This window comes from Lissotriton helveticus, chromosome 7, assembly GCF_964261635.1.
Source record: "Lissotriton helveticus chromosome 7, aLisHel1.1, whole genome shotgun sequence".
Taxonomy (NCBI): Eukaryota; Metazoa; Chordata; class Amphibia; order Caudata; family Salamandridae; genus Lissotriton; species Lissotriton helveticus.
The window spans coordinates 1,387,530,963-1,387,554,317 of NC_136068.1; the positions used below are offsets into that span (position 1 = coordinate 1,387,530,963).

Genomic DNA, 23,355 nt, shown 5'->3' on the forward strand with positions numbered 1-23,355 from the left:
TCCCCGTGTGTATGCGTTCTGGACAGATGTGACAGTGGCGCTGACTGAAATGACGTCAGTGACGGTTGATATGGACCCGCGCATATGTCTGCTGGGCATGGTGTCTAGTATGCTGTTGGGTGTAAGGCGCTTGGTCGCATTAGCGCTACAATTAGCCAAGCGCAGAGTGGCGGCCTGCTGGGGAGGGAGGAGGGCGTCTGATGTAAAAACTTGGTTACAGGAAATAGCGTATTGTCGTGATCAGCTGACATGTTATTATGAAGAGCTGCCATCTGGCTCACGCCCAAGAGATATTTGGGGACCTTATGCCACATACATGTTGGCAAAGCTCTCTGATGATGACTGACCTTGATCCGTGCTTTTATCATGACACGCTGCCCTAATCATAAAGGCACTGTCTCGTGTGTTGCAGACTGCCAGGCAGTTGGCGCTCATCTGTTCGAACCCCTCTGATGCTAATCATGGCGTGAGCCTGTTGTTTCTCCAGATGCACAACACTCCCTTTGCTGTTATTGCTGCTTGATGTCCTCCTACATTGGAGCAGGTATTGGTTGTTCTTAAGTAATGCTTCAGGTGTATACATACTGTGAGTATCTCCATGATCCTGTGATTCCCGCTCGTCTCCCTTGCTCTGTCTTTCATCACTCGAGTAGCTGTCCAACTGGGATCCCAAGATTGTTAGGGGGGGTTTGTTTAGCTAATAAAGTTGACTATGATCTATGAAAAATTTAAGGCTACAAGGAGATTTGTCATCGATACTGCAAGTTTGATTATGTTTTTTCAACATTTGTTACGCCGCCGGGCCTTTGGCTGTCGGCATCACGGCTGTGTTCTGATAACTGGATGAACGTATGTTTCAATATTTGCGGCCGGGCCACTGGGTTGTAGGCCAGAAGCTGTGTTCTTGCAGAATGGTGCAATAAAGGTCTTAAAAAAATGTCAGAGCATGACTGATAATGCGAGATGCCCTTGTGTTCTTGGCACTGATTTTGCCACCTTTGAGGCCAGGGGTCTCAAAGGCAGTGCCAGGAGAAGCAAGAGGCAAGCTAGGGGTCGCAACTGTAAATGTAAATGTATTTCGACTTATATAGCGCACGAATCACCCAGGGGTCTCAAGGCGCTTGCTTAGGGAACCCATCCTGGTATTCCCCTGTGAGATACCCCAGCAGGGTATCCACAAGGTGAAAGCCAGGCATCCCGCCGCGAGGGGCCGTAGTGGAGATTAAGCAAGCTATTGCCCAGAGTCGCAGAGTGTGACCCCGTGAGTCGAGTAGGCACCGGAGCGAGAATTGTCGAGTCCGTGGAATTTTGAGCCCGAGACCCGCCGAGGTGGGGAATCGAACCCTGGTCCACGGCCGATCTCAGCTTCCGGGTCTGCGACCCCTTGTGACCCCTAAATGATATCCATGGGACGGCCTGCTGCTCAGTCAAAGAGAATATCAGGTTCCTCATGTTTTGCTGGGAGACCCGTGTCACAAATAATTGGATCAAATCCACCCCCTCCCTCCAACTTTTTCAAGAGGACTGACTCACAGTAGACCACAGCAGTTGGTTGCTAGCAAAAATAACTAGTTGGAAATTACAAATATAGCTACAGTGTCAGATTACACACCTGAATGTCCAAGAAATAACCCAAGATGGAGCCTGCTGACTCAAAGCCTCATCTTTAACCAACTCTGAACACCCTAGCGTTGAAGACCCATAGCAAAAGTATTTTAGTAGTTTACTGCTCCCATCCCGTAGGAACTGTAAATGTAAGTTTAATAGAGAAGAAAGGAACGAAGTGCAAGGTTTAGCACAAACGGGTTTAGTTGAAATAACGGATGCCTGGATGATTTCTGTACTTGTTTCTCAAATTACATAGGCCTCAATTGCAATGACGTGCAAATAATTGGCAGCAAACTCCCCTTTGTGTAAAATCAGTGTTACAACTCTGGTGCAAAATAGTGCACACCAGGACTTTTTGCATGTCCAGTTTTCATGGGGTAAAATCTTGCACAAATTGGTCTGGCACATAGTGCACATATGCTATGTGCACATTTGCGGATTAGGAATACCCTATGCTCTTAGCACATTGCCCTTATCCGGAGATGCACATGGTGGAATGAGTTGCAATTTTTTTAATGTTGTGAATACAGAACCCCCAGCAATCTGTATTCAACGGTGACTGTATTACACTAAGTGCCCTATGGATACAATGGGCTTGTGCGCCCACTTTCTGTGCCCCCACGGGCACTTTGGTATTATAGAATGGGTACAAAGAAGCTAGCACACCCCCTTTTGTAGTGAAGATCGCGCTGAAACTACGATCGCCAGCTCAAGGGTGCATGGCCTGTGCAAATAAGGCAACATTTCACCTCTGTGCTGTGCTACAGAAGTAGGCGCAGCGGCACAGGAGGTTTCTGGGGATGAACTGTGTGCCACATTGAGGTGGCACAGTCAATGTGCTCACACAGCCCGCCCAAAGCCACCTCTTGGAAGAGGGGAACAGAGGTCCCAGGGACCACTCAGACATCCACCTAGAGATGGGAGCCTTTAGTCGTTACACCTGCCTACAGGTTGATCACTGCCCTTGCCTTCTTTAAAGTCAAGCCACCTTGCTCCCTCCCTGTACAGTGAAAGGTGGGTTAGCACCTTAAATCTGCTCGTCTGTCGTTCACTAATTCGCTGTTACCAGTGTAGGTATGGTTCATGCCTGCACAGGAAATAAATCATTTGCTGTGATCTAGCACACTGTGCTAGTTTGCGGATGGTAAAGTGTTTGATGTGGTGTTAAGTGGGACACTGCACCATTCAATAATAGGGCCCCGTGGGTGTAATTTTCACTGGGGAGGCTGCAAAATTTGCAGAGTAGGCTGCAAAATAATCAAGACTTGTTTTAATTGCAAATCTCAACCAAAGATTTTTATGGAACAATTCTTTTTACTATTTAATCAGTCTCTGAGGTACACATACTCCCACTTACAGCCACTGGCCAGCGAGACAGATGTTAAACAACATGAAAAGAAATAAACACCCAATCAACCCTTCAAACATGCCCTGTCTCTTCCCTATCCTCATGTCTGTCCAATGCAGCATCTCTTTTAGCAAGTCTTACTACAAGCATTCGTTCCACCTGTTTATCTTTCTGAAGAACTTAGGCTCCTACTGCTTTGCCTTTACTTAGACTTTTTGGTTTGACCCCTTCTTTGTTTGTGATGTGAGCCGCAACACTCTTAAGAACCTAGGGCATGTTAGCTATTTAAATTCAGTTGCTAAGAATCATAAGCATGAATTCCCATACTGTTTCGAATCCTTTCCCTTTTATTTGAGTGACGTAGAACAATTAGCTTTAATATCCTGAGTAACGAGGACCCATGGCTGAAATGGATGAAAAATAACTGCCTGAAGCTCAAGACGAACAAAACAGAAGTTCTGATCTTAGGAAGACACCACCCTTTGGAACGACTACTGGTGGCCAGCGGAGCTCGGACTAAACCCCCCCCACACAATGCAGAAAGACCACACCAACAACCTTGGCATCATCCTGGACAGAAAACTCTCCATGAATTATCAGGTCAATGCTGTCACCTCAGCCTACAACATTTTCAGGTGATTCCCTATTAGCACATGGAAAACTGTGACGCAGGCCCTCATCACCAGCCAGTTAAACTATGTCAACCCACTCTATGTCGGCACAACCATCAAACTCATGCAAAGACTCCAAACAATCCAGAACGCCAGCTGCCAGACTGATCCGCAACACATCACCCAGCACCTAAAGGACCTCCACTGGCTCCCCGTCCAGAAGAGATGCCATTTCAAACTCCTGACTCATGCCTACAAAACCCTTCACACCCAAGGACCAGCCTTCATGAACCATCGCTTGTTCATCCACCAACCTACCAAAAACCTCCGCTCCGCACACCGCGCTCAGACACCACATATCCACCGCTGTCTCTCCGGAGGACGCGCCTTCTCCCACCTCGCCACCAAAGCCTGGAACACAATCCACCTCCGCACTGCACCCTCACTTCAGGAAGGGACTCAAGATCTGGTTCTTCAACTAATACCTGCAGCACAGTACCTGGATACCCCCTGGGGTGAGTAGCCACGCTTTTACAAATACTGCTTGATGGACTAATATGGCTAGGAAACTTGTTTGCTTCCCAAGAGCTTGGCATGATTTGCTTAGAAGCACATAGCAGGAGTGATATTAGCTTTCTCCTACGAGAGTTTGGTTGGTATATCAGTCTGTCTACTGCTTTAAGTATTATGTTAGGAATCTAAAGAGGTTGATGTTGATCATCAAGTTTGTCACCCGGTACCTCTTCCCAGTTTGTCAGCTTTGGGGAGTGACATTTCAGATGGAGGATGTTATTGGTAGGCTTCAACACTCTGCGCGTGGACGTATCTCATGCACGCACCCTCAAAGAAGTCAAGTACAAATTTTACAATCTTTACTAATGATTCTCTTCTAGCCAGGTAAGCGCCCATTGTTTTTGCTCTCCAGTACGCCTGGCTCCATTCCCTTCTTGATAGTGGCTTCCTGATTTCAGTCTTCCACCTGTTTTGTCATGGCCTCTTTTTGTTTGTGGGGGTGTGGGTCAGGATTCGATTTGTATCAGATAGCATATGTTTACCATCAGTTTTAGTGAAATGCCACTATTTGGATGTAGTTTTCGGTCTACATGCTTACGCCCTAATCAATTTTTGTGTGATCTATCTTTTAACCTGAAGACATCTCACACTCTCCTTTTCTGGCACCCCATAATCAAACTTTAATTTACTCGAAGGACTTCAGGCACTCACAGATGATAAAGTGCCCTATTCACTTGCATCCCATCCCTTGCCATCCTACAAGTTTCACTTCCACTGGAGCAGGTGTTAAAACTGAAGTTACTAATGAATGGCCTGAATGAGGATGGAAAAGAAAGAGCCATTTCTTTGTCATTATCTAAATCCATGCGTCACGGTGGGCGTGTGCAGAGGACGACCGGCGGCGGTCCAAACTGCGCACGCGTCATTTTTTCGGCACCGCGGCAGAATATCGGCCGCGGCAAAGCTGTTAATATATCCCATACCGCCAGCGTATATCTAGTCTGGATACAGAAGTACAGGCCCTAGCCCAATATTTCTTAGGCAAGCATGATATTTTCCATGTGTGTGCCCCTGCAATCGTCTTCTCAATAACACAACAATATTTCTTGCTCTTTCATCTGTTCCACTCCACGATGTAGTGTAGTTGGGGCTTGAGGGAGTAATTCACTATGTTCGGGAGGCCAAGCCCTCTCTCCTTCGCAAGGCAGAACGTGATTTTCTTAGCTAACCTAAGCCTTTTACCGGCCCATACAAATTTGCGGATCTTGTGTGAGAATTCCTTTATCTTTACATACCTGATATTATCCTTTTTTCTCACTTTGATGGCCGGGGTTCTATATTTAGTATGAAAAGGAAAGGTGAAAGGGGCCAGCCTAATTTTGAATGGAAATGTACACTCGCCATTGACTCGGACCTTAGCAAAGGGATCTCAACAACTACTAAAAATCCAAGATCTGAATTTAGGGATAAAGAAAAATACCTCTAGACTCGCATCGGCGAAGAATAACCAATGTATTCTACTGAATGCTTTAAAAACAGATAATTAAGTCTAAACTAGTGAATAACAAGAAAATTATTTGAAAAGAAAAAAATATATAGTAACTCACCGAAGCTGCTCTTCTGCAGTTCACATCACGATCAAACACAGCAGCAATTATCAATGCACTGTAAAGAAGAGACACATATTCTATTAATTGCAATAGCCACCGCTACTTTAAGTACAGTGCATTAATTGCTCAAAATAATTTTAAGAAAAAGGCAAGTACTTAAAATACAACAGTGCGAGAATAGCTTATTTCAGGGGCATACTTCTAATATGAAAAGGTAAAAGGGACAACCCTTTAATGTTACAACCCATCTTCAACAGCATGTGTAGCCTTTCACAACTTGGCCTCCCATAACAAACTTCCATTCAACTTTCCAAAATGTTTGCTAGAGGTGCTTTGCATTTCTTTGCCAGATTTCGAAAGTTGAAAGGAAAGATAAGGGTTGAAAGGAAAGAAATAGCAAGTCACCGTAACAGTTTGTCAGGTAATTCTTTAATCAAGAGTGCACAAAAATTGGCATGTGCTTACTATAATATGTTTGAATTATGACGTTTTACTCAGTGTCTTTTATTAAATTCTTTATAAAGTCTCTACTGAGCATGTGTAGGATGGAAGCATTTTGATAGCACCAAAATTCCACAATCACCTAATCTAGGGCCACATGCATCATTATTTAAAATTGCAATTACCTAATTGCGATTCTCTGCGAATCACAAGTAGGTGATTTCTATTTGAATGTACGAAACTCCAAGAGTTTCATTTAGTGATTCCTAATGGATCGCAAATCGACCTACTCATTAATATTAATGAAGCAGGTAGCAATTTGCGACCCATTAGAAAGGTGGAAGGGATGGTGGCCTTCTTGCGTCAGGAGACCACCATGTCTGTGATTGCTTTTATATAAAGCAAACTTTTTTTTTTAATGCAGCCCGTTTTCCTTAGAGGAAAACAGGTTGCGTTTAAAAAAGAAAACATTTAAAGTTTTCTTTCCATTTTTCAAGAGCAGGCAGTGGTCCGTGGGACCACTGCATGCTCTTAAAAAATATTTTTACGAACATTCACAATGGGGAAGGAGTCCCCTGGGCACCCCTTGGTGTTTGCGAATGGGTTACACCTACCTGAAGTAGGTGGAAAAATGTGAATGTTTTGTGACTGCATTTCAGCCGCAAAACATTCCTACTTAATGCTGTGATTCGGTATTAGGAGGGATGCCCTAAACACACACCTTCCTAATACAGAATCGCTATGTATTCGCAATTCCAAATTGCGATTTGGTAACAAAACTGGAATTCAAACATACCAAAATGCATTTCACTGGTCGCAACTGACCCAATGCCACAAATCAGGTCTTTTACGAACAGTAAAACGCAAGATACATGTGGCCCTTAGAGCGATAGTCACATTTCTTCCTGTGAGTGCATCTCACTGGATGAGAGGTCCTGAAAACACTTTTTGAAATAATTGCATCTTGGATTGGCTGAATTCTGTGATTTCCAAAATACTTTATTTGGCACAAAGTGGCCTGTTTTGACACTGCTGGGCCAGAACATTCCAAGCAAATACTTGGCAATGTTTAGCTACATTTTCACTTTAAAAACCTTGTGGGGCAGCAAAATCTGCGGATCTACTCTGAAATCTGTGTATAAATTAAAGAATTTTTACTTAGAACTTGTTCAAAGCCAATATGAGCATATTTCAATAGTAGGGAGAATTCAAACTGTTATTTTATGCAAAGGTAGGCCCCTGCTACTACCCAAAGAGACATAAGCAAGTCATACACATGTGACAAACAAGTTACTTACCTTCAGTAACACTTTACCTGGTAGAGACAATATCTATCCGTAGATTCCTTACCTTTGAATTTCCCCGGGGGTTAGGTTGGATCCAGCAGATTTTTCATACATAAGCAGTACTCCTGTGCACCAGTGAGTGGTGTCGGTTGGCTTTGCAGGGCATCATAAGCGCTGGAAGTGACAGTCCACCTCACCTATATAGGCGCCACCTCGGTGCACTGACATCCGTTATTTTTCATGACTTTCCAAGCCAGAAGCACGTCGCCATGAAGAGTACGGAAACTAGTGTATGCAAACAAGGGCCGTGAAAGGGATCAGCCCTTACCCTAGAAATCTGGCCAAAGAGAGGTAAGGATGGGTGGGTCAGTAAGGGAACCATGGCTAGATATTGTCTCTACCAGATAAGGCGTTACCAAAGTTAAGTAACTTGTCCATCTGATAGAGACGTCTAGTCGTAGATTCCTTACCTCTGAATAGTTACCCAAGCATTATTATCCCCAGAGGTGGGTCTGCCGACAAATTTAGTCTAAGAAGTCCTGCAGAACCAAACGGGTGACGTGTCTGTCTCTATGGACCTGACTGTCCAGGCAGTAATGCTTGGTAAACATGTGCAGGGACACCCATGTTGCTGCATGACATATGTCCAGGACTGGAACACCACAGGTTAACAGTGGTCACAGTCTTAGCTCTGGTGGAATGAACTCTTAAGCCTTCAGGAGGCTGCTTCTTTGCCAGTGCATAGCAAATCTTGATGCAGAGAACAACTAAACAAGAGATATTACGTTCCTGAACCGCCCGACCTTTCTCCGCACCAACACACCCAACCAAGAGTTGGTGGTCCATCAGGAACTCTCTTGTGCGGTCAAGGTAGAAAGACAACACTCTTTTTTGGTCCAGATGGTGGAGTTGCTACTCTTCTCTAGAGAGTTGTGGAGCAGCGTAGAAAGTGGGTAAGGTGACTGATTGACCCACATGATAAGGTGTTAACACTTTTGGCAGGAAAGAGACCCTAGTGCGAAGCATCAGTTTGTCCAGAACAACAGATAGGAAGCGAGGCTTGGATGATAAAGCCTGCAGCTCACTCACCCTCCTGGCCAATGTAATGGCCACAAGAAAGGCTGTTTTGATGGTGAGCAGCCTGATCGGACAATTGTGTAAGGGTTCGAATGTAGCATACATTAGAAATGTGAGAACCAAATTAAGGTCGCACTGAGGTACAATGAAAGGGGATGGTGGGAACATATATACAAGAGGTTGAGGTTTTAATCAATTTTCAATTCTTTTTGTTTTACTGTTCTTTAGGCTTAATTTTCATATAATGTCATTTATTAATTATGTAATGTTGTTATTATTTATATGAATGTAAACATTTTGTCTTTTATGAAGAATATTCGCAATAAAGACGTAAAAACTGAATATATACAAGACCTTTAAGAAATCTATTTACAATCCGAGATTTAAATAAGGAGGGTTGGTACGGCAGCCGCAAGAAGGCAGAAAGATACCCTTTCAGAGTGCCCAGAGTAAAGCCCTGAGGAGAAGGGGTCAAAATAAAAACATCATAATTAGAAAGGGTGGCAGAAAGAGAGTCAATAGACTTTTCTGTACAATATGATACAACTTTTTCCATCTGCAGGCGTATACCATCTTGGTGGAGGGACGCCTGCGTACCTGAACAACATTACAGACTTTGGGTGGAAGGTTGAAAGCTATCAACTGCCATCACTCAATCTCCAGGCAAGGAGGGCGAAGAGTCAAAAGATTTGGGTGGAGCACCTTCCCCTGCTTCTGCGACAGTGGCAGCCTGATTGGAAGATCAATGCTCATGTTCAGAAGCTCGGGATACAAGAGTCTCCGTGCCCAGTCCAGAGCCACAAGGATGACTTGGTCCTAGTTGTTCCTGAACTCCTTGAGAACTCTGGGAAGGAGTGAAATAGGCAGAAAGCCATACAGGAGGCGTGAGCTCCACTTGTGAAGAAAAGCGTCTTCGAGCGAGGACCACCTTGGAAACTGCAATGTGCAAAACTGCTGACATTACGCATTCTCAGCGGAGGCAAACCGATCTAACAAAGGCTGATCCCACTGTTGAAAGAGACCTTGCGCCACCTCTGGGTGGAGACGCCATTCGGAATCCGCTAGGCATCGACGGCTGACTTTGTCCACCCTGGTGTTCAGGGTGTTGACCCACCAGGGAAGTGCCCTGCTATTCCACATGGTGGTGGTGTTATCCGTGAACATTTGTACTGTCCTTCCCTTGATGAAGGGTAGAAAGGCTTTTAATGCCAGTCGGATCATTCAGAGCTCTAACAGGATGATGCAGAGTCCGGATTCCGCTGGAGAGCAGAAACCTCTGATCACCACCTCTCCCAGTTAGCCGCACCATCCCAGGAGTGATGTATCTGTCACTACTGTGAGATCTGTTTGGGAAAGTGAGAGGGGTCTGCCTCTGACCCAATCGCGATTAGTTAGCCACCACTGAAGGTCCTTTGCAGTTCCCTCCAAGATCTGGACCATGTTGGAGAGATTCAGGTCCCACTGCAGACCTCGCATATGCTATCTGGCATGTGGTACTAGCAGGATGCAGGAGGCCATGTGGCCATGAGGCCCAGCAGCCTCAGAGTGAGTCTCAATGAAAGTCAGGATAGAAGCTGAAATATCGGTAACATAGTCTGAATATCCTTAACTCGCCGCTCTGGAGGATAAGCCCAAAACTGAACTGTGTCCAGAAAAGCTTTGATGAAAGGGAGCGTCTGAGAGAGAGTCAGGTGTGTCTTTAGCAGGTTGAAAGTGAACCCCAGTGAATGCAGGAGGTCCACTGTAGCCTGGAGGTGGGAGACGACAGCCTGGGGCAAGCCCGCCTTCAGCAGCCAGTCGTTGAGATAGGGGGAAGACTGGCACCCCTGATCTGCGCAGATGAGCTGCAACCACTGCCATCAGCTTGGTGAGCACTCGAGGGACGCTGGTAAGGCCAAAAGGGAGCACGTTGGACTGAAAATGCTTGTGGCTTATCGTAAACCTTAGGTAATGCCGTTGGGCAGGCAGGAAAGTGAAAACAAGAAACCTGCAAAGTCCAATACTACCATCCAGTCTCCTAGGTCTAGGGAAGACAAGACCTGAGCCAACATGAGCATCTTGAATTTCTCCTTTTTGAGGTAGTAGTTGAGGGCTTGGAGATCTAAGATAGGACAAAGTCCCTTGTCCTTTTTTGGGAATAGCAACCACAGCCTACTTCATGCACCAGAACCCTCTCTACGGCTCCCTTGGCCAAGAGAGCCATGAATTCCCTCCGGAGCAGGGACAGATAATCCTCTGTCAGACGATTGTAAAAGAGTGGCATGTAGGGAGAGATAGCCTCGAAGCGGAGGGAGAAGCACCTTGGGCCGATCTGCAGAACCCACCTGTCTGATGTTAGGGAATGCCAGAGGTGATGGAGAATCCTGCCACCAACTGGACAGCCATGATCTAAAAGTGGAAGAATAGGAAGGTTTGGAGGCTGCAGCTGCCGGGGGTGGTGGCTGGACCAGACTGCTGGCTACCCAATCCACAAGGCCAGTATTTATTTATTTATTTATGGAACTTGTAGAGCGCACGGCTACCCCCAAAGGGGGTGTCCCGGCGCTAGAGACTGTAGGCTCAGAAAGGAGAACAATTGGAAGTCAGATTTAAGAAGAAGAAAACAGCCATGTTTTCAATTTGCGGCGAAAAATAGATTCAGAGGAGATAAATCTCAGGTCTGATGGGAGGCTATTCCAGAGTTTGGCGGTCAAGACACCAAACGCTCTACCGCCCATTCTGGAACGGCGAAAGCGAGGGACAATCAGAAGACGTAGACTATTCGATCTCAGGGATCTGACTGATTGAGACAAAACAAGTCGCTTTTTCAAGTAACCTGGGCCAGAGCCATTAAGGGCACGAAAGGCAAGAGTCAACATCTTAAATTGAATGCGACAAGCAATAGGAAGCCAGTGTAGCTTCTTACGGTAGGATGCTACCGATTGACGATAGGGAATATTGCCAATCAATCTCGCCGCCGCGTTCTGCACGATCTGCAGACGCTCAATTTGGTACAGAGGAGCACCGGCATAGAGACTGTTGGCATAATCTAGATGAGAGGTAATTAAGGCATGAATGATGGTTCTACGGGCATCCAGGGGAAGGTATGGAAGGATCTTTCTGATCATACGTAGTTTCGCGAAGCAGGCGGATGTGACCTTGTTAATTTGGGTTTTGCATGACAGAGCGTTATCAAACTGGAAGCCCAGGTTGCGTACTGTTTGAACTGGGGTGGGAGGAGGATTAAGCACCGTTGGCCACCATAGGCTAGCAGGCAGCGAAGTTTTCTGATTAAAGAACAAAACCTCCGTCTTATCGGTGTTAAGCCTGAGATGATTGGTGGTCATCCAGGAACATATATTGTCCAGACATTGGCAAAAAATGGCAAAGCCGGAGTCAGAGTGATCTCTAAACGAAAACACAAGCTGAGTATCATCAGCATAAGAGATCACTCTGACCCCCCAGGACTCCACCACCTTGGCCAACGGGGCAAGATATACATTAAAGAACAAAGGGCTCAGGGCGGAGCCCTGAGGAACACCACAAAGGAGGGGTTTACCCTCTGATTTAAAAGGTTTAAGAAAAACTTTCTGAGATCGTCCTTTCAGGAAAGAGTCAATCCAGGTCAGCACAACGCCACCAATTCCTATCTGACTCAGACGATCCAGTAGTATCACATGGGGTACCGTGTCAAAAGCGGCGGATAGGTCGAGGCGGACCAACATGGCCTCCTCGCCTCTATCCACACACTCACGGATCGTCTCAGAGACTTCCATGAGGGCAGTCTCAGTGCTGAAACCCGTTCTGAAACCGGATTGTGAATCGTGTAATAGCTGTAGGGACTGCCCCCTCCCCCACAGAGATGCTGGGAAGCTTGCGTGGTTCGGTGGCTGGGATAAGGTTGGCACAGTTGAAAACCCCTTCAGGCTCCACAAGAGGAGCAAAAGGAAGACTGGGAATGTGGGGCACCCGAGAACCCAAAGAACTTAGCTGTGGCCTGCGAGTCCTTACAGCATTCCAGCGCTGAGTCTGACTTGTCTACGAAGAGACATGTGTCCTCAAAGGGCATATCCCTGAGGGAAGGGGCGTGGCTTGGAGGCCAATGGTGGAGGACGCGTGAGCGAGGAGCTCCGTCAAAGACCCACATTAATCCTGAAATAAACCGGCATTAGATCCCCCATCGCCGCCCAACAGTAGATGTGGCGGTATATACCTGAGTCGGCGCGGCTCCGGTAGAAAGACTGAAGAGGTCGCGGCGGTTTAGAGGTGTTTTTTCCAGTTCCGCCCAGAGCTGGGAAGCGCAGGCAAAATGGCGGAAAAGCGAAGAGCGAAGACCCGGAGCCGGCACTGCTGAGGGCTGTTGCTCACTTCTGCGAACACAGCGGACAGAGCACAGAACCCCCTACCTAAGGACTATATAGAGAGGCGGGCGGGCGGCCCAAGCACCAGTAATTAGTGGCTGGAGACGCCGAAGCGTGAGGGGCGTGCCCGGAGCCGCCGTGGATATTGAAGCCCCGGCGGCCGCCACAGACCGCGGGAGAGACGCTGGTGCGAGCTATAGGTCTCCCGCACTGGCGTGGAAGTGAACGCAGAAGAAAACGAAGGAAACAGCGGAGAGCCCCTGTCCCCACCCTATATCAGCCCTGGGAGCAGCAGAGAGGGGCAGACTGAAGGGGCGACTTGCACGGCACTGACGCCTGGAGACGCCAGGGCGACTGGAAACCTCGAGAGGTAAGAAGAGGTGGCGGCCATTGTGGACCACGGAAGAAACGCTGACGGGGGCTGCCACTCTCCTGCATTACTAACAAAATACAGGTGATGCCAAAGGTATTCAAATTGAAACGTAATTATTTGAGGAAACAGATACCATCAATTATCTATCTCCAACATACACATTTATACTGACTCAATCAACTGTCCCATTTCTATGTTCATCTTATGGCTAATTTTCTAAAGAAAAAATAAAAACCAAACATAAATGATATGTAGTCTTCATGTAATAATCTTTAAAGAATCGTTTTGAGATCTTCAGTATTTTGATCATACACATCAAAAAATCACACAATATATATTCTTGTGTCGAATAATTTTCAGCAGGACATACAAGAAAAATAACAAATAAAGTTAAACAATCGTTGACCCTTGCTCCATGGGTTATGTCTGAAGCCCAAAAATTTGCAACACAAGGAAATTTGGTAATGTCTTTTGTAACCTTAATTCCTTTTTCGAACACCAAAAATATATGTAGGAGTCAGTGAAGCACAACTAAATGTTTTTGTGGCTCCTCAAGTCAATCCAACTCCTAGGGAATGTATCCCATATTGCTTCTAAATCAAACAAAAGGTGTCGAAATCAATGGTAAACTGTCGACGCGTTTCGGCCTGTCAAGCAGTTTCAGGTCTCATCAGGACAATGGGCAAACAAAACACGCAGTATTTTACCTAAGACAAAAAATCAAAAAGTACAATAAATATTCATTATAAATGAATAAAAAAATACCAAAAATTTGACTGTGGCATTTCATTAAAATGCACATAATATACAAAAATTACAATCAATCTGCAGGATATTTATCTCATTTAAACTGTACACAACAACACCTCAAAGTACTACTCCACCTACATCGATGAAAATAAAGATAAATTCTACCTTTAGAACTTTCAACCTATTAGGGACCATATTTCATCTCCATCGTTCAGTCCAGTTTTAGAGGTTTGATATTTCTCAATGAGTCTTGCCTCCAGTTGGTTAAGTTTAGTCTCAGTATCTGTTTTGTTTCTGTTTGTAACCACACATAGTACTGACCAATATATCTCATTGAATGAGTGGTTGTATGTCTGATAATGGTTGACCAAAGGAGCCCCTAGGGTCAAACATTTGATTCTGGATTTATGCTGTAAGATCCTCGCCTTAACAGCTTGGGTCGTCTGTCCAATGTAAAAGCGATTACATGGACACATGATGCAGTAAATAAGGTTTTTCGTATTGCAGTTAGAAAAATGCTTCTGGATGTGTGAGTGTCCATTGATCTTGACCTCTTTAGAATCATTCGTCATCTCACAAGCCACACAATTATGGCATCTGAAATGACCCACTATTGGGGGTGATTTGAGTAAATCCCTGGTAGTAGTAGATGCTGGTTTAGTTGGATTACTTTTGGCTCTTACCAATTGATTGCGCACATTTGAGCCTTTCTTAAAAGCAAAAAGTGGTTTAGGTATTTCAATATCACCAAGCAGTTTCCAGTTGTTTTGAATTATCTTTTTCACCTTGTTTGCTCTCGGGTCGTAGGTCAACACACACGTAAGTGGGGTTTCATTTTGCTCTTTAACTTTTGGTATCAACAGGGTCTCCCGGGGCGTGAACCATGCTCTTTTGAGTGCCACTTTGGTTAATCTCTTGGGGTATCCTCTAGAAATCAATTTATCTCTCAGGTGGTTGGGCATGTAGAAAGTATTGATCTTTATTACTACAATTTCTTCGAATACGAAGAAATTGCCCATAAGGCAAATTTTCTTTAAGTGACCTAGGATGTCCACTGCTAAAATGAAGTAGGGTGTTACGATCTGTCGGTTTCGTATATAAACTGACAATCAATTTACCCTCTTCGTGTTCAATGTAGACATCCAAAAAATGTATTTTCAACGAATCACTAGAAACCGTAAATTTGAACTCTTGGGTCCTATTATTCAACCACGTGTGAAACTCAGTCAATTGTCCTGAGTCCCCATTCCAGATCATAAAGATATCATCTATATAGCGACACCAGAGCCCACATAGATGTTTAAATGGGTTGGTGTCGCTATATATCCATCTCTTTTCGAATTGGTCAATGACTAAATTCGCAATTTCTGGCGAAAAGCTGCACCCCATGGCGACTCCTGAGATCTGAAGGTATAACTTTTCTTTAAAATTAAAGAAATTGTTTTTTAAACAGATCCTAGCTAGTTTAACAATAAATTCAGTCGACACTTGATGGGGACGTTGCCTAGAGTCCAAGGCAAACTCACACACACTCAGGGCATCTTCCTGCGGTATATTTGTGTATAGTGATTCGATATCAAAGGTGGAGAGTAGTTGTTTATTAGGATCAAATTCCAACCCCTCCACCTTCGATATCAAATCCATAGTATCTCTGATATATGCCGGTGTTTCCTTAACCAATGGAAACAGAAATACATCAACATATTGTGCCAACGGTTCCAACAAGGAGCCACACGCTGCCACAATGGGTCTCCCTGGAGGAACCGTGAGGGATTTATGAATTTTAGGCAAAACATATATGTTGGGAATTTTGTTATGCTCACTGTTTAAAAACTCAAACTCATTCTTGCATAACCAACCGGAGTACAAGCCCTCTTGAGTGATGTTTCTGATTTGTTCTTTGAGTCGTAAGGTGGGATTAGCATCTAATTGTCTGTAGAACAACAGATTAGAGAGTTGGTTATTAATCTCTTGTTCGTATTTCACAGTGTCCCACAGCACAATCCCACCCCCCTTATCTGCGGGTTTCACAGTTATATTCATATTTTGAGCAAGGTTTTTAAGTGCAAGCATTTCGAGTTTACTACAGTTGGTTTTATAGAAGCATTTTTTATTTTGGAGTACATCCAGATCTCTAAGTACATGATTCTCAAATACTAAAATTTCTGGGGGTAGCAGGACACTTTCTGGTATAAATTTCGATTTGTTTTTAAGTCCACTGATGTTAAGTATTTGTTGGCTCTCTTGTTCTAAAAAGAAAGCTTTCAATCTTACCTTTCTAAAGAAAGCCAAAACTTCAGTTTTAGTGTCAATGGGATTCTGTAATCGTGTAGGGACAAATGTCAAACCTTTAGATAAAATAGAAATTTCATGCTCTGACAAAATATGATTGGAAAGGTTGTAAATTGGAATCATATCTCTTATTGTCTCATCCTGAGTATGCAGAGTTATCGCCTGTAGGTCTTCTTCCTGGTTCGAAAGGGTTCTGTTTCCTGAGTTTGATATTGGTCTCCCGATTGGAAGGCCATCTGTGGTGGATAAGCATCCCCTTGTAATTGTACCCCCGCCATATCGGTCTCCCTCCCCAGGGTCTGAACCTTCCTCTGTTGAAAAAAGGAGGTCTTAATTTAGGATATTGTTGGTAGGGATAATAACCACTGTTTGATCCTTGGCTGGAATCCGATGAAGTATCTGACCAAGTTATGAATTTGTTTCTGGACCTACCCCGATACTGCAAATTCAATGAGTTGGGATTATTGGTGGTAAAAAAATCGTCCTTTAAATAAGGATATATTTCTTCTATCTTAAAGTTGTTTATGTCTCTTGCTACCTTAGAAATTTTCAAGTTGGTATTGTGAATTGCAAAATCTGTGATTGTTTTTTCAGCTGCTTCTAATAGTTTTTTGGCATCTTTGATGGTGTTATCTCCTAGAATTTCTTTCTCCAATTCCTCAATGGCCTTCAGTTCTTCTTCGTTCAATCTAAGTGCAGTCTCTACTGAAAGGGCCATCCAATCAATGGAACATTTAGTACCTACCCCCCTAAAACCTTTTAAATATGTCTTATCAGTTATAAAAATAACTGGAATATTTTTAACCTGTAAGCCTACAGGAATAGTATTGTTTTTAAGGTGTTCAGAAAGTACCCGAGCATGTAATTGTGTACGTATGTTTTTTTTCTTCAGTTGTTTAAGTTTTTCTATCTTGTCTACATTCGCAATTACGGCTTCTCCTTTATCTCTGCTAAGTAGCGAAGGTGTTCTGGATACTAGAGCATTTATCTGATCTGTACTGTAAGTAACCGTAATTGGTTCTGACATATCGTATTTCAAAAAATACAATGAACTTTCTCTCAAAATAGCAGCTGTATCAACGTGAAACTGTCCACTTAACTATAAACATAAATATACATAAACATGTATTACTAACCACAGATGAACACACTACAGAAAACTTTCTTGTGGTCCAAAGTTTAGGACCAAGGATATAATCCTCAGTTAACCCTCACACTTGAAAAAGTGCAAATAAATCTCTAATAATAACAGGGGGTACCCAATCAACCGAAAGGCATCTGGGTGAATATAAACTAACAAAATACAGGTGATGCCAAAGGTATTCAAATTGAAACGTAATTATTTGAGGAAACAGATACCATCAATTATCTATCTCCAACATACACATTTATACTGACTCAATCAACTGTCCCATTTCTATGTTCATCTTATGGCTAATTTTCTAAAGAAAAAATAAAAACCAAACACATAAATGATATGTAGTCTTCATGTAATAATCTTTAAAGAATCGTTTTGAGATCTTCAGTATTTCGATCATACACATCAAAAAATCACACAATATATATATTCTTGTGTCGAATAATTTTCAGCAGGACATACAAGAAAAATAACAAATAAAGTTAAACAATCGTTGACCCTTGCTCCATGGGTTATGTCTGAAGCCCAAAAATTTGCAACACAAGGAAATTTGGTAATGTCTTTTGTAACCTTTACATTACAGCAGTGAGCTCAGAGAAGAGGGCACCTGAAGGGACATGAAGCCTCCAACCTCCCCCCCTCATGACCTGAGAGCAGGGGAGAGGGGTAGATCAGGCGGTCGGCCAGAGCTGCATAGACCCACATCTGAAAGTCGCCGGCGGGGGAGAAACGCGACAGAACAAGAGTGAGAGGCCGGAAACCACAGCGACCGCCAGGGCCCACAGAAGAGACACATATCACCAAAGTAGCAGGCGCGGTCGGAAAATAGGCGGGAGTGGCATCCAGCTCTGCACTGGTGAGTGGATAGCGGGGGATCCTAGGTCTGCGAACTGCGGAAGCAGGCGCGAGCACCCGGGTTCTCTGCGGTCTGCGAGCTGGGGGTGTACTGCACCCTAGTGAATAAACTGACCACTAATGGAGGAAAGTGCGCGCACCAGTGACCACTGATTAGGGGCTGGCGCCTGAACTGTTGAAACAGGAGTGCAATATTAGAACGTGCTGAGGCTGGATGTTGCGAGGGGCTGTGGAGGACCCCTGAAACAAGACCTGAACTGAACTCCCATTTGACGAGCTGTAAGGGATCCTCCCAGGACTGGAAGGTTTGGACCTTGATTAAACCCCAGGTCCTGCATGAACGCCGCGGCTACTAACAAATAGCGATCTGAACAGTGGCTGTTGAGACCTACCTAAGACTTGGCGGACAGAGCGAGCTGATATCAAATTAGGCCCATAGGCACCAGAGACTGGTCGCCTGAGAATCTGAGGAGGAAGTAGAGGATGTGGCGGAGCACCGGCGAGTAGAACAAACTAGTGCGCTGCAGGAGAGGACCATTGAACTAAACGGAAGCCGCAGCAGGCATAGGGAGGAAGCGCCCGTATACACATCGGAGCTGAGCTGGAGCACCAAACATAAAGGAAGATAACAAGGATGCCTCTCCCCAACAAGGAGCACGAAGGTGTGGTACCTGACCATTGCTGACACAGTGGGTCTTGGATAGCTCCCAAAAGTAGAAAGAACTGCGCTGATGAGTGGCCCAATGAGGAGAGCGAAGGGGAAGAAAGACGGGGCGCAGCAGCTCCCGGATAACGTGCCATCCGGCCAATCAGAACCAGATGGGCAGGGGACATACCAGGACCCCACCATGAAACAACAATTCGATAAAATCCTAGCGGCAATAGCGGACTCTCGCGCTGCACTTCAATAAGATATAGCACATGTAGTAATGGGACTGGGACTCCTGCGTGCGGGTCACTCTAAATTAGTAGACTGGGTAAAACTGGTGGAAGGAGTGCTCCAAGAGGTGGAACCTACGCAGAAAGCATTGAAAGCCACAGTGACAGACGCTTTGGATCGCATTGCGGCGTTAGAAAGGCGAGCTGAGGATGCGGAAGGTAGAAACTTGAGGAACAACATTCGTATAGTAGGTCTGTCTGAAAAGGGACGGATATGGTGCAATATTTAGAAAACTGGTTGAAAACAGTAGTAGCACCAGAGGGACTTTCATCCTTTTACACCTTGGAGCGAGCGCACAGAGTACCGGCTAGACCACCACCGCAGGGGCGACCCCCGAGACCAGTGGTGGCCCGTCTATTGCACTTTCGAGAAAGGGATCTGCTGCTCCAGAAGGCGCGCACTGACGGCCCCTATCAGGTGGGGAACAGTAAGGTCAACCTATTCCCAGACTATACTTTCGAGGTTCAATGACGCCGCTCATCCTTTCTATCCATTAAAAGAGAGCTAAGAGAAGAAGGTCTTCAGTATTCATTGTTGTTTCCCACCAAATTGAGAGTGATAGTAGATGACTCGACTAGTTTTTATGACACTCCGGAAGATGCATGGACCTGGCTAGAGTCATACAGGGCTGGGAAGGATGGCCCAGGACGGAAAACGCAGAGCGCCTCGGAAGGGCTTCCGCAGCGTAAATCGCAAAGATTGCGGCAGAGAGGGCGGAGATTGCGAAAGCCCACCACATCCCAAACAGAGACAGAGCGTTAAGGAGTGCTGGAAGCACTACCGGCTCTCTCCGGAGATCAACAGTTGCACTCCGGTGAGAACACTGACTCAGAGAAAGACATTGAACACTCTGAAACTGAGACCTCTGAAGCGGACAGCGTAAAGATGCCACCGGTCACACCAGTGACAGCAGATGGAATACTGGACGAATGAAGGTCATATCATGAGGGACTGGCACGGAATCACTGGGAGGGTTGAGAGGGACTGCGGACACTGCTGAAATGATGAAACACTGAGCTTAGAAGATGCCAGCACGGAAGGAGGGTGTGGGGGGGAGGGGAGGGAGACACTATCGTTTCCAAAGAGATGCGATATGTTTGAATTATTGTGCTGTTAGCTGGATTTGACTATAATTCAAATGGCAGGCGGGGGGGAACTGATATATGGTGTAGCTAATCACGGGTCTAAAAGCGGGATTATTCCGAATATTGGCAGCGGCCCATTGGCACTGAGCTCCCCTCGTGGCCCATAAGGCTTGCCATCAGTAACTACTGATCAGACTAGTTGGGTGTTAATTGTTGTAGGGGTTTGGATGGGGACCAGCTGGTTAGTTCTAGGTCCTGTTCTTGGGGGGAAGGGGTGGTTTGAAAGGGATGAAGATAGTGGAGACACGGGGCTCACGGGGGTGCAAGCTGAAGCGCGAATTGAAATGGGGATGCTGTATAGCAGGACAGGGGACGTTACCTAATCTACGGTGCATTACCTGGAATGTGAGGGGTCTTCACACTATGACACGGCGCCACAAGGTTCATGCATATTTCTTTAGAAGGGTCATACACATAGCTCTACTTCAAGAAACGAACCTCACTAAGGCAGAGGGACTAGCATTACAACGAAGATGGAGGGGACATGTGTTTAGCACTGCATACTCTGCGTTCGCAAGGGGGCACTGATATGGATTAGAGCTGGAGTTCCTTTCCAGATGACAAAACAAACAGTAGATCCCGACGGCAGGTTTGTAGCCATAGAAGGGAGACTCCAGGGTAAGGACATAGCACTTTGTAGCATTTATGCACCAAATATTGACCAAGCACGCTTTCTTGAGTGGCTAACTGGCACACTACCTTACTGGTTCTGCTGTGCTGGGTGGGGATTTCAATTAGATCGCACCCCCCGCTGGCAGACTCCCCTGTGCATAGGCTAGCTAAAAGTAGACCTGAATGGCAAAATAGGTGGAACTTAGTGGATGCATGGCGCACACATCACCCATATGACAGATTATTCATATTTCTCGGCGATGCATGATCTACATGTCCGGTTAGATGCAGTGCTATGCTCCGCAAGGATGGTGCCCTCCATCGCGCACACGAAATACCTTGCCAGAACACTATCGGATCACAACCCGTTATTATTTACTATGCAATGGATGGTGGCAATGTCCGCCATACCCACATGGCGATTGAGACCCAAAACCTTACATGATCCGCTGTTCCAAAGGGAAATAGCTGAGGAAATAACACATTATTTTACCGAAAATGCTGGCACGGCCTCACCAAGAGCGACGGAATGGGACGCTTTTAAAGTGGTGATTCGAGGACTTTGTATTGGCAAACATGTGGGTGTGAGGAAAGTACTTTTACAGGATGTAGATCGAGCCGAAAGTAGGCTGAGGAATGCGGAATTAGACAGACCTAACCACCCTGAAAAGCAGGAAGAGGTAATTGCAGTCAAGGAAGGAGTCGCAGTGGAATTAGAGAGACAGCGCTGTTTTGATTATAAAACCTACATCACGAAAGCGCACGTTGAGGGAGATAAAGCAGGTACGTTGCTTTCGTGGTTGGCCAACCCATTAAAGCGGGGCTCACTCAAACTGGCTTTGGAGGATAGGGACGGAGAGGTAGTATTCATCCAAAGCAAGATTGTAGATAGATTCTTGCAGTATTATGAAGCTTTATATAGAGGCTCGCTCATAGCGGGGGAGGCGGACATCGACTTCTACCTGGATGGAGTATTACTCCCAGCACTAGAAGAAGAACAGGCGAAATGTTTGGGTAGTGACATTACGCTGGAGGAAATCAGGAGTGCTATTAAGCACATGGCCTGCAACAAAACGCCTGGAGTAGATGGGTTGCCAATAGAGTTTTACTGGAAATATGTGGACCTGCTGGCCCCCAGGCTTTTGGAAGTATATAAGGAGGCGAAGGAAGTGGGCCGTCTTCCTAGCTCCTTGAGGGAAGCATTGGTAATCCCACTGTTGAAGCCAGGCTGAGTGGGAACAGATACAGCCTCGTATCGACCACTGTCGATGCCGACTACTGATTATAAGATTTTGAGTAGAATTTTGGCGACTCGCCTCTTGCAGCACATGACTACACTAATCCATGAAGATCAGGCAGGGTTTATCCAAACAAGGAATACGGCACACAATGTGCGGCGATTGTTGAGAATATTAGAAGAAGATCGACCTACGGCGCGACAACCTATGGTGCTTTCAGTGGATATACAGAAAGCATTCCATAGCTTGGAGTGGCTATACCTATATAAGACCCTGGAACGTTTTGGAGTAGGAGATGACTTTGTGTCCTGGACAAAGGTGCTTTATACATCTGTAGTAGCCAGAGTAAGGGTGGGAACATTGATCTCGTTCCAATACCCAGTAGCCCGAGGCACGAGACAGGGATGTTCGCTCTCCCCTTTGTTGTTTGCCTTGGCCATAGAACCATTGGCAGCACGAGCAAGGAGGGGAGAGAAATATAAAGGCCTGATGTACAGAGGTGACAGCCAGTATATTTTGTTATATGCTGGTGATCTGCTGATGTTTCTGGAAGATGCAGGGGAGGCACTAGCGGGGGCTGCGAGATTGCTATTAGAATTCGGAGACATCTCGGGATTGCGGGTGAATTTGGCCAAAATATGCCTATTTCGATGGAGCCGGGAGGGTCACTTCCTGAGATGACTCATGAAGTAAGATGGGAGCAGACATGTCTGACATACCTGAGGGTCCATATCTATCACAGTGCTGCTGATATGCTAGAAGGAAACGTGGGTAGATGTGTGAGAGCTTTGAAGGGGAGCATGGCCTTTTGGGCAAAACTCCCACTGTCGGTGACAGATCGTATAGCCCTATTGAAAATGGCGGCATTACCTAGACTACTATATTTTTTTAGAACACTGCCTATTTGGATACCAACTTCAACATTTAAAACATTGAAATCCTTGATAGTGGGGTTTTCATGGGGAGCTGGGAGACAAAGAGTGGCCCAAGCAACGCTGATACAACCAAAAGCAGAGGGGGGCTGGCAGTACCAGATTTTGAATTGTACTATCTAGCAGCCCAACTACAAATATTGACGCAAGCAGTAGCAAGGGAATTTAGGGGCCCTGAACACTTGAGAGGAAAGGGGCTACCGCGCCATATCATATCCTTTATAGTTATGAAACAAAAACTAGACT

At 45.4% G+C, this 23,355-nt stretch overlaps 1 protein-coding gene across 3 annotated transcripts in view; it reads right to left on the bottom strand.

Annotated features, from left to right (window-relative positions):
• Positions 1-23,355, bottom strand: part of TBCD (tubulin folding cofactor D) — a 2,437,462-nt gene that overhangs the window by 1,173,412 nt on the left and 1,240,695 nt on the right. For all 3 annotated transcript variants that reach the window (XM_078654702.1, XM_078654704.1, XM_078654703.1), the window contains one exon: positions 5,688-5,745. In XM_078654702.1, the coding sequence (XP_078510828.1) occupies positions 5,688-5,745 (58 nt within the window). The remainder of the gene's footprint in view (positions 1-5,687; positions 5,746-23,355) is intronic.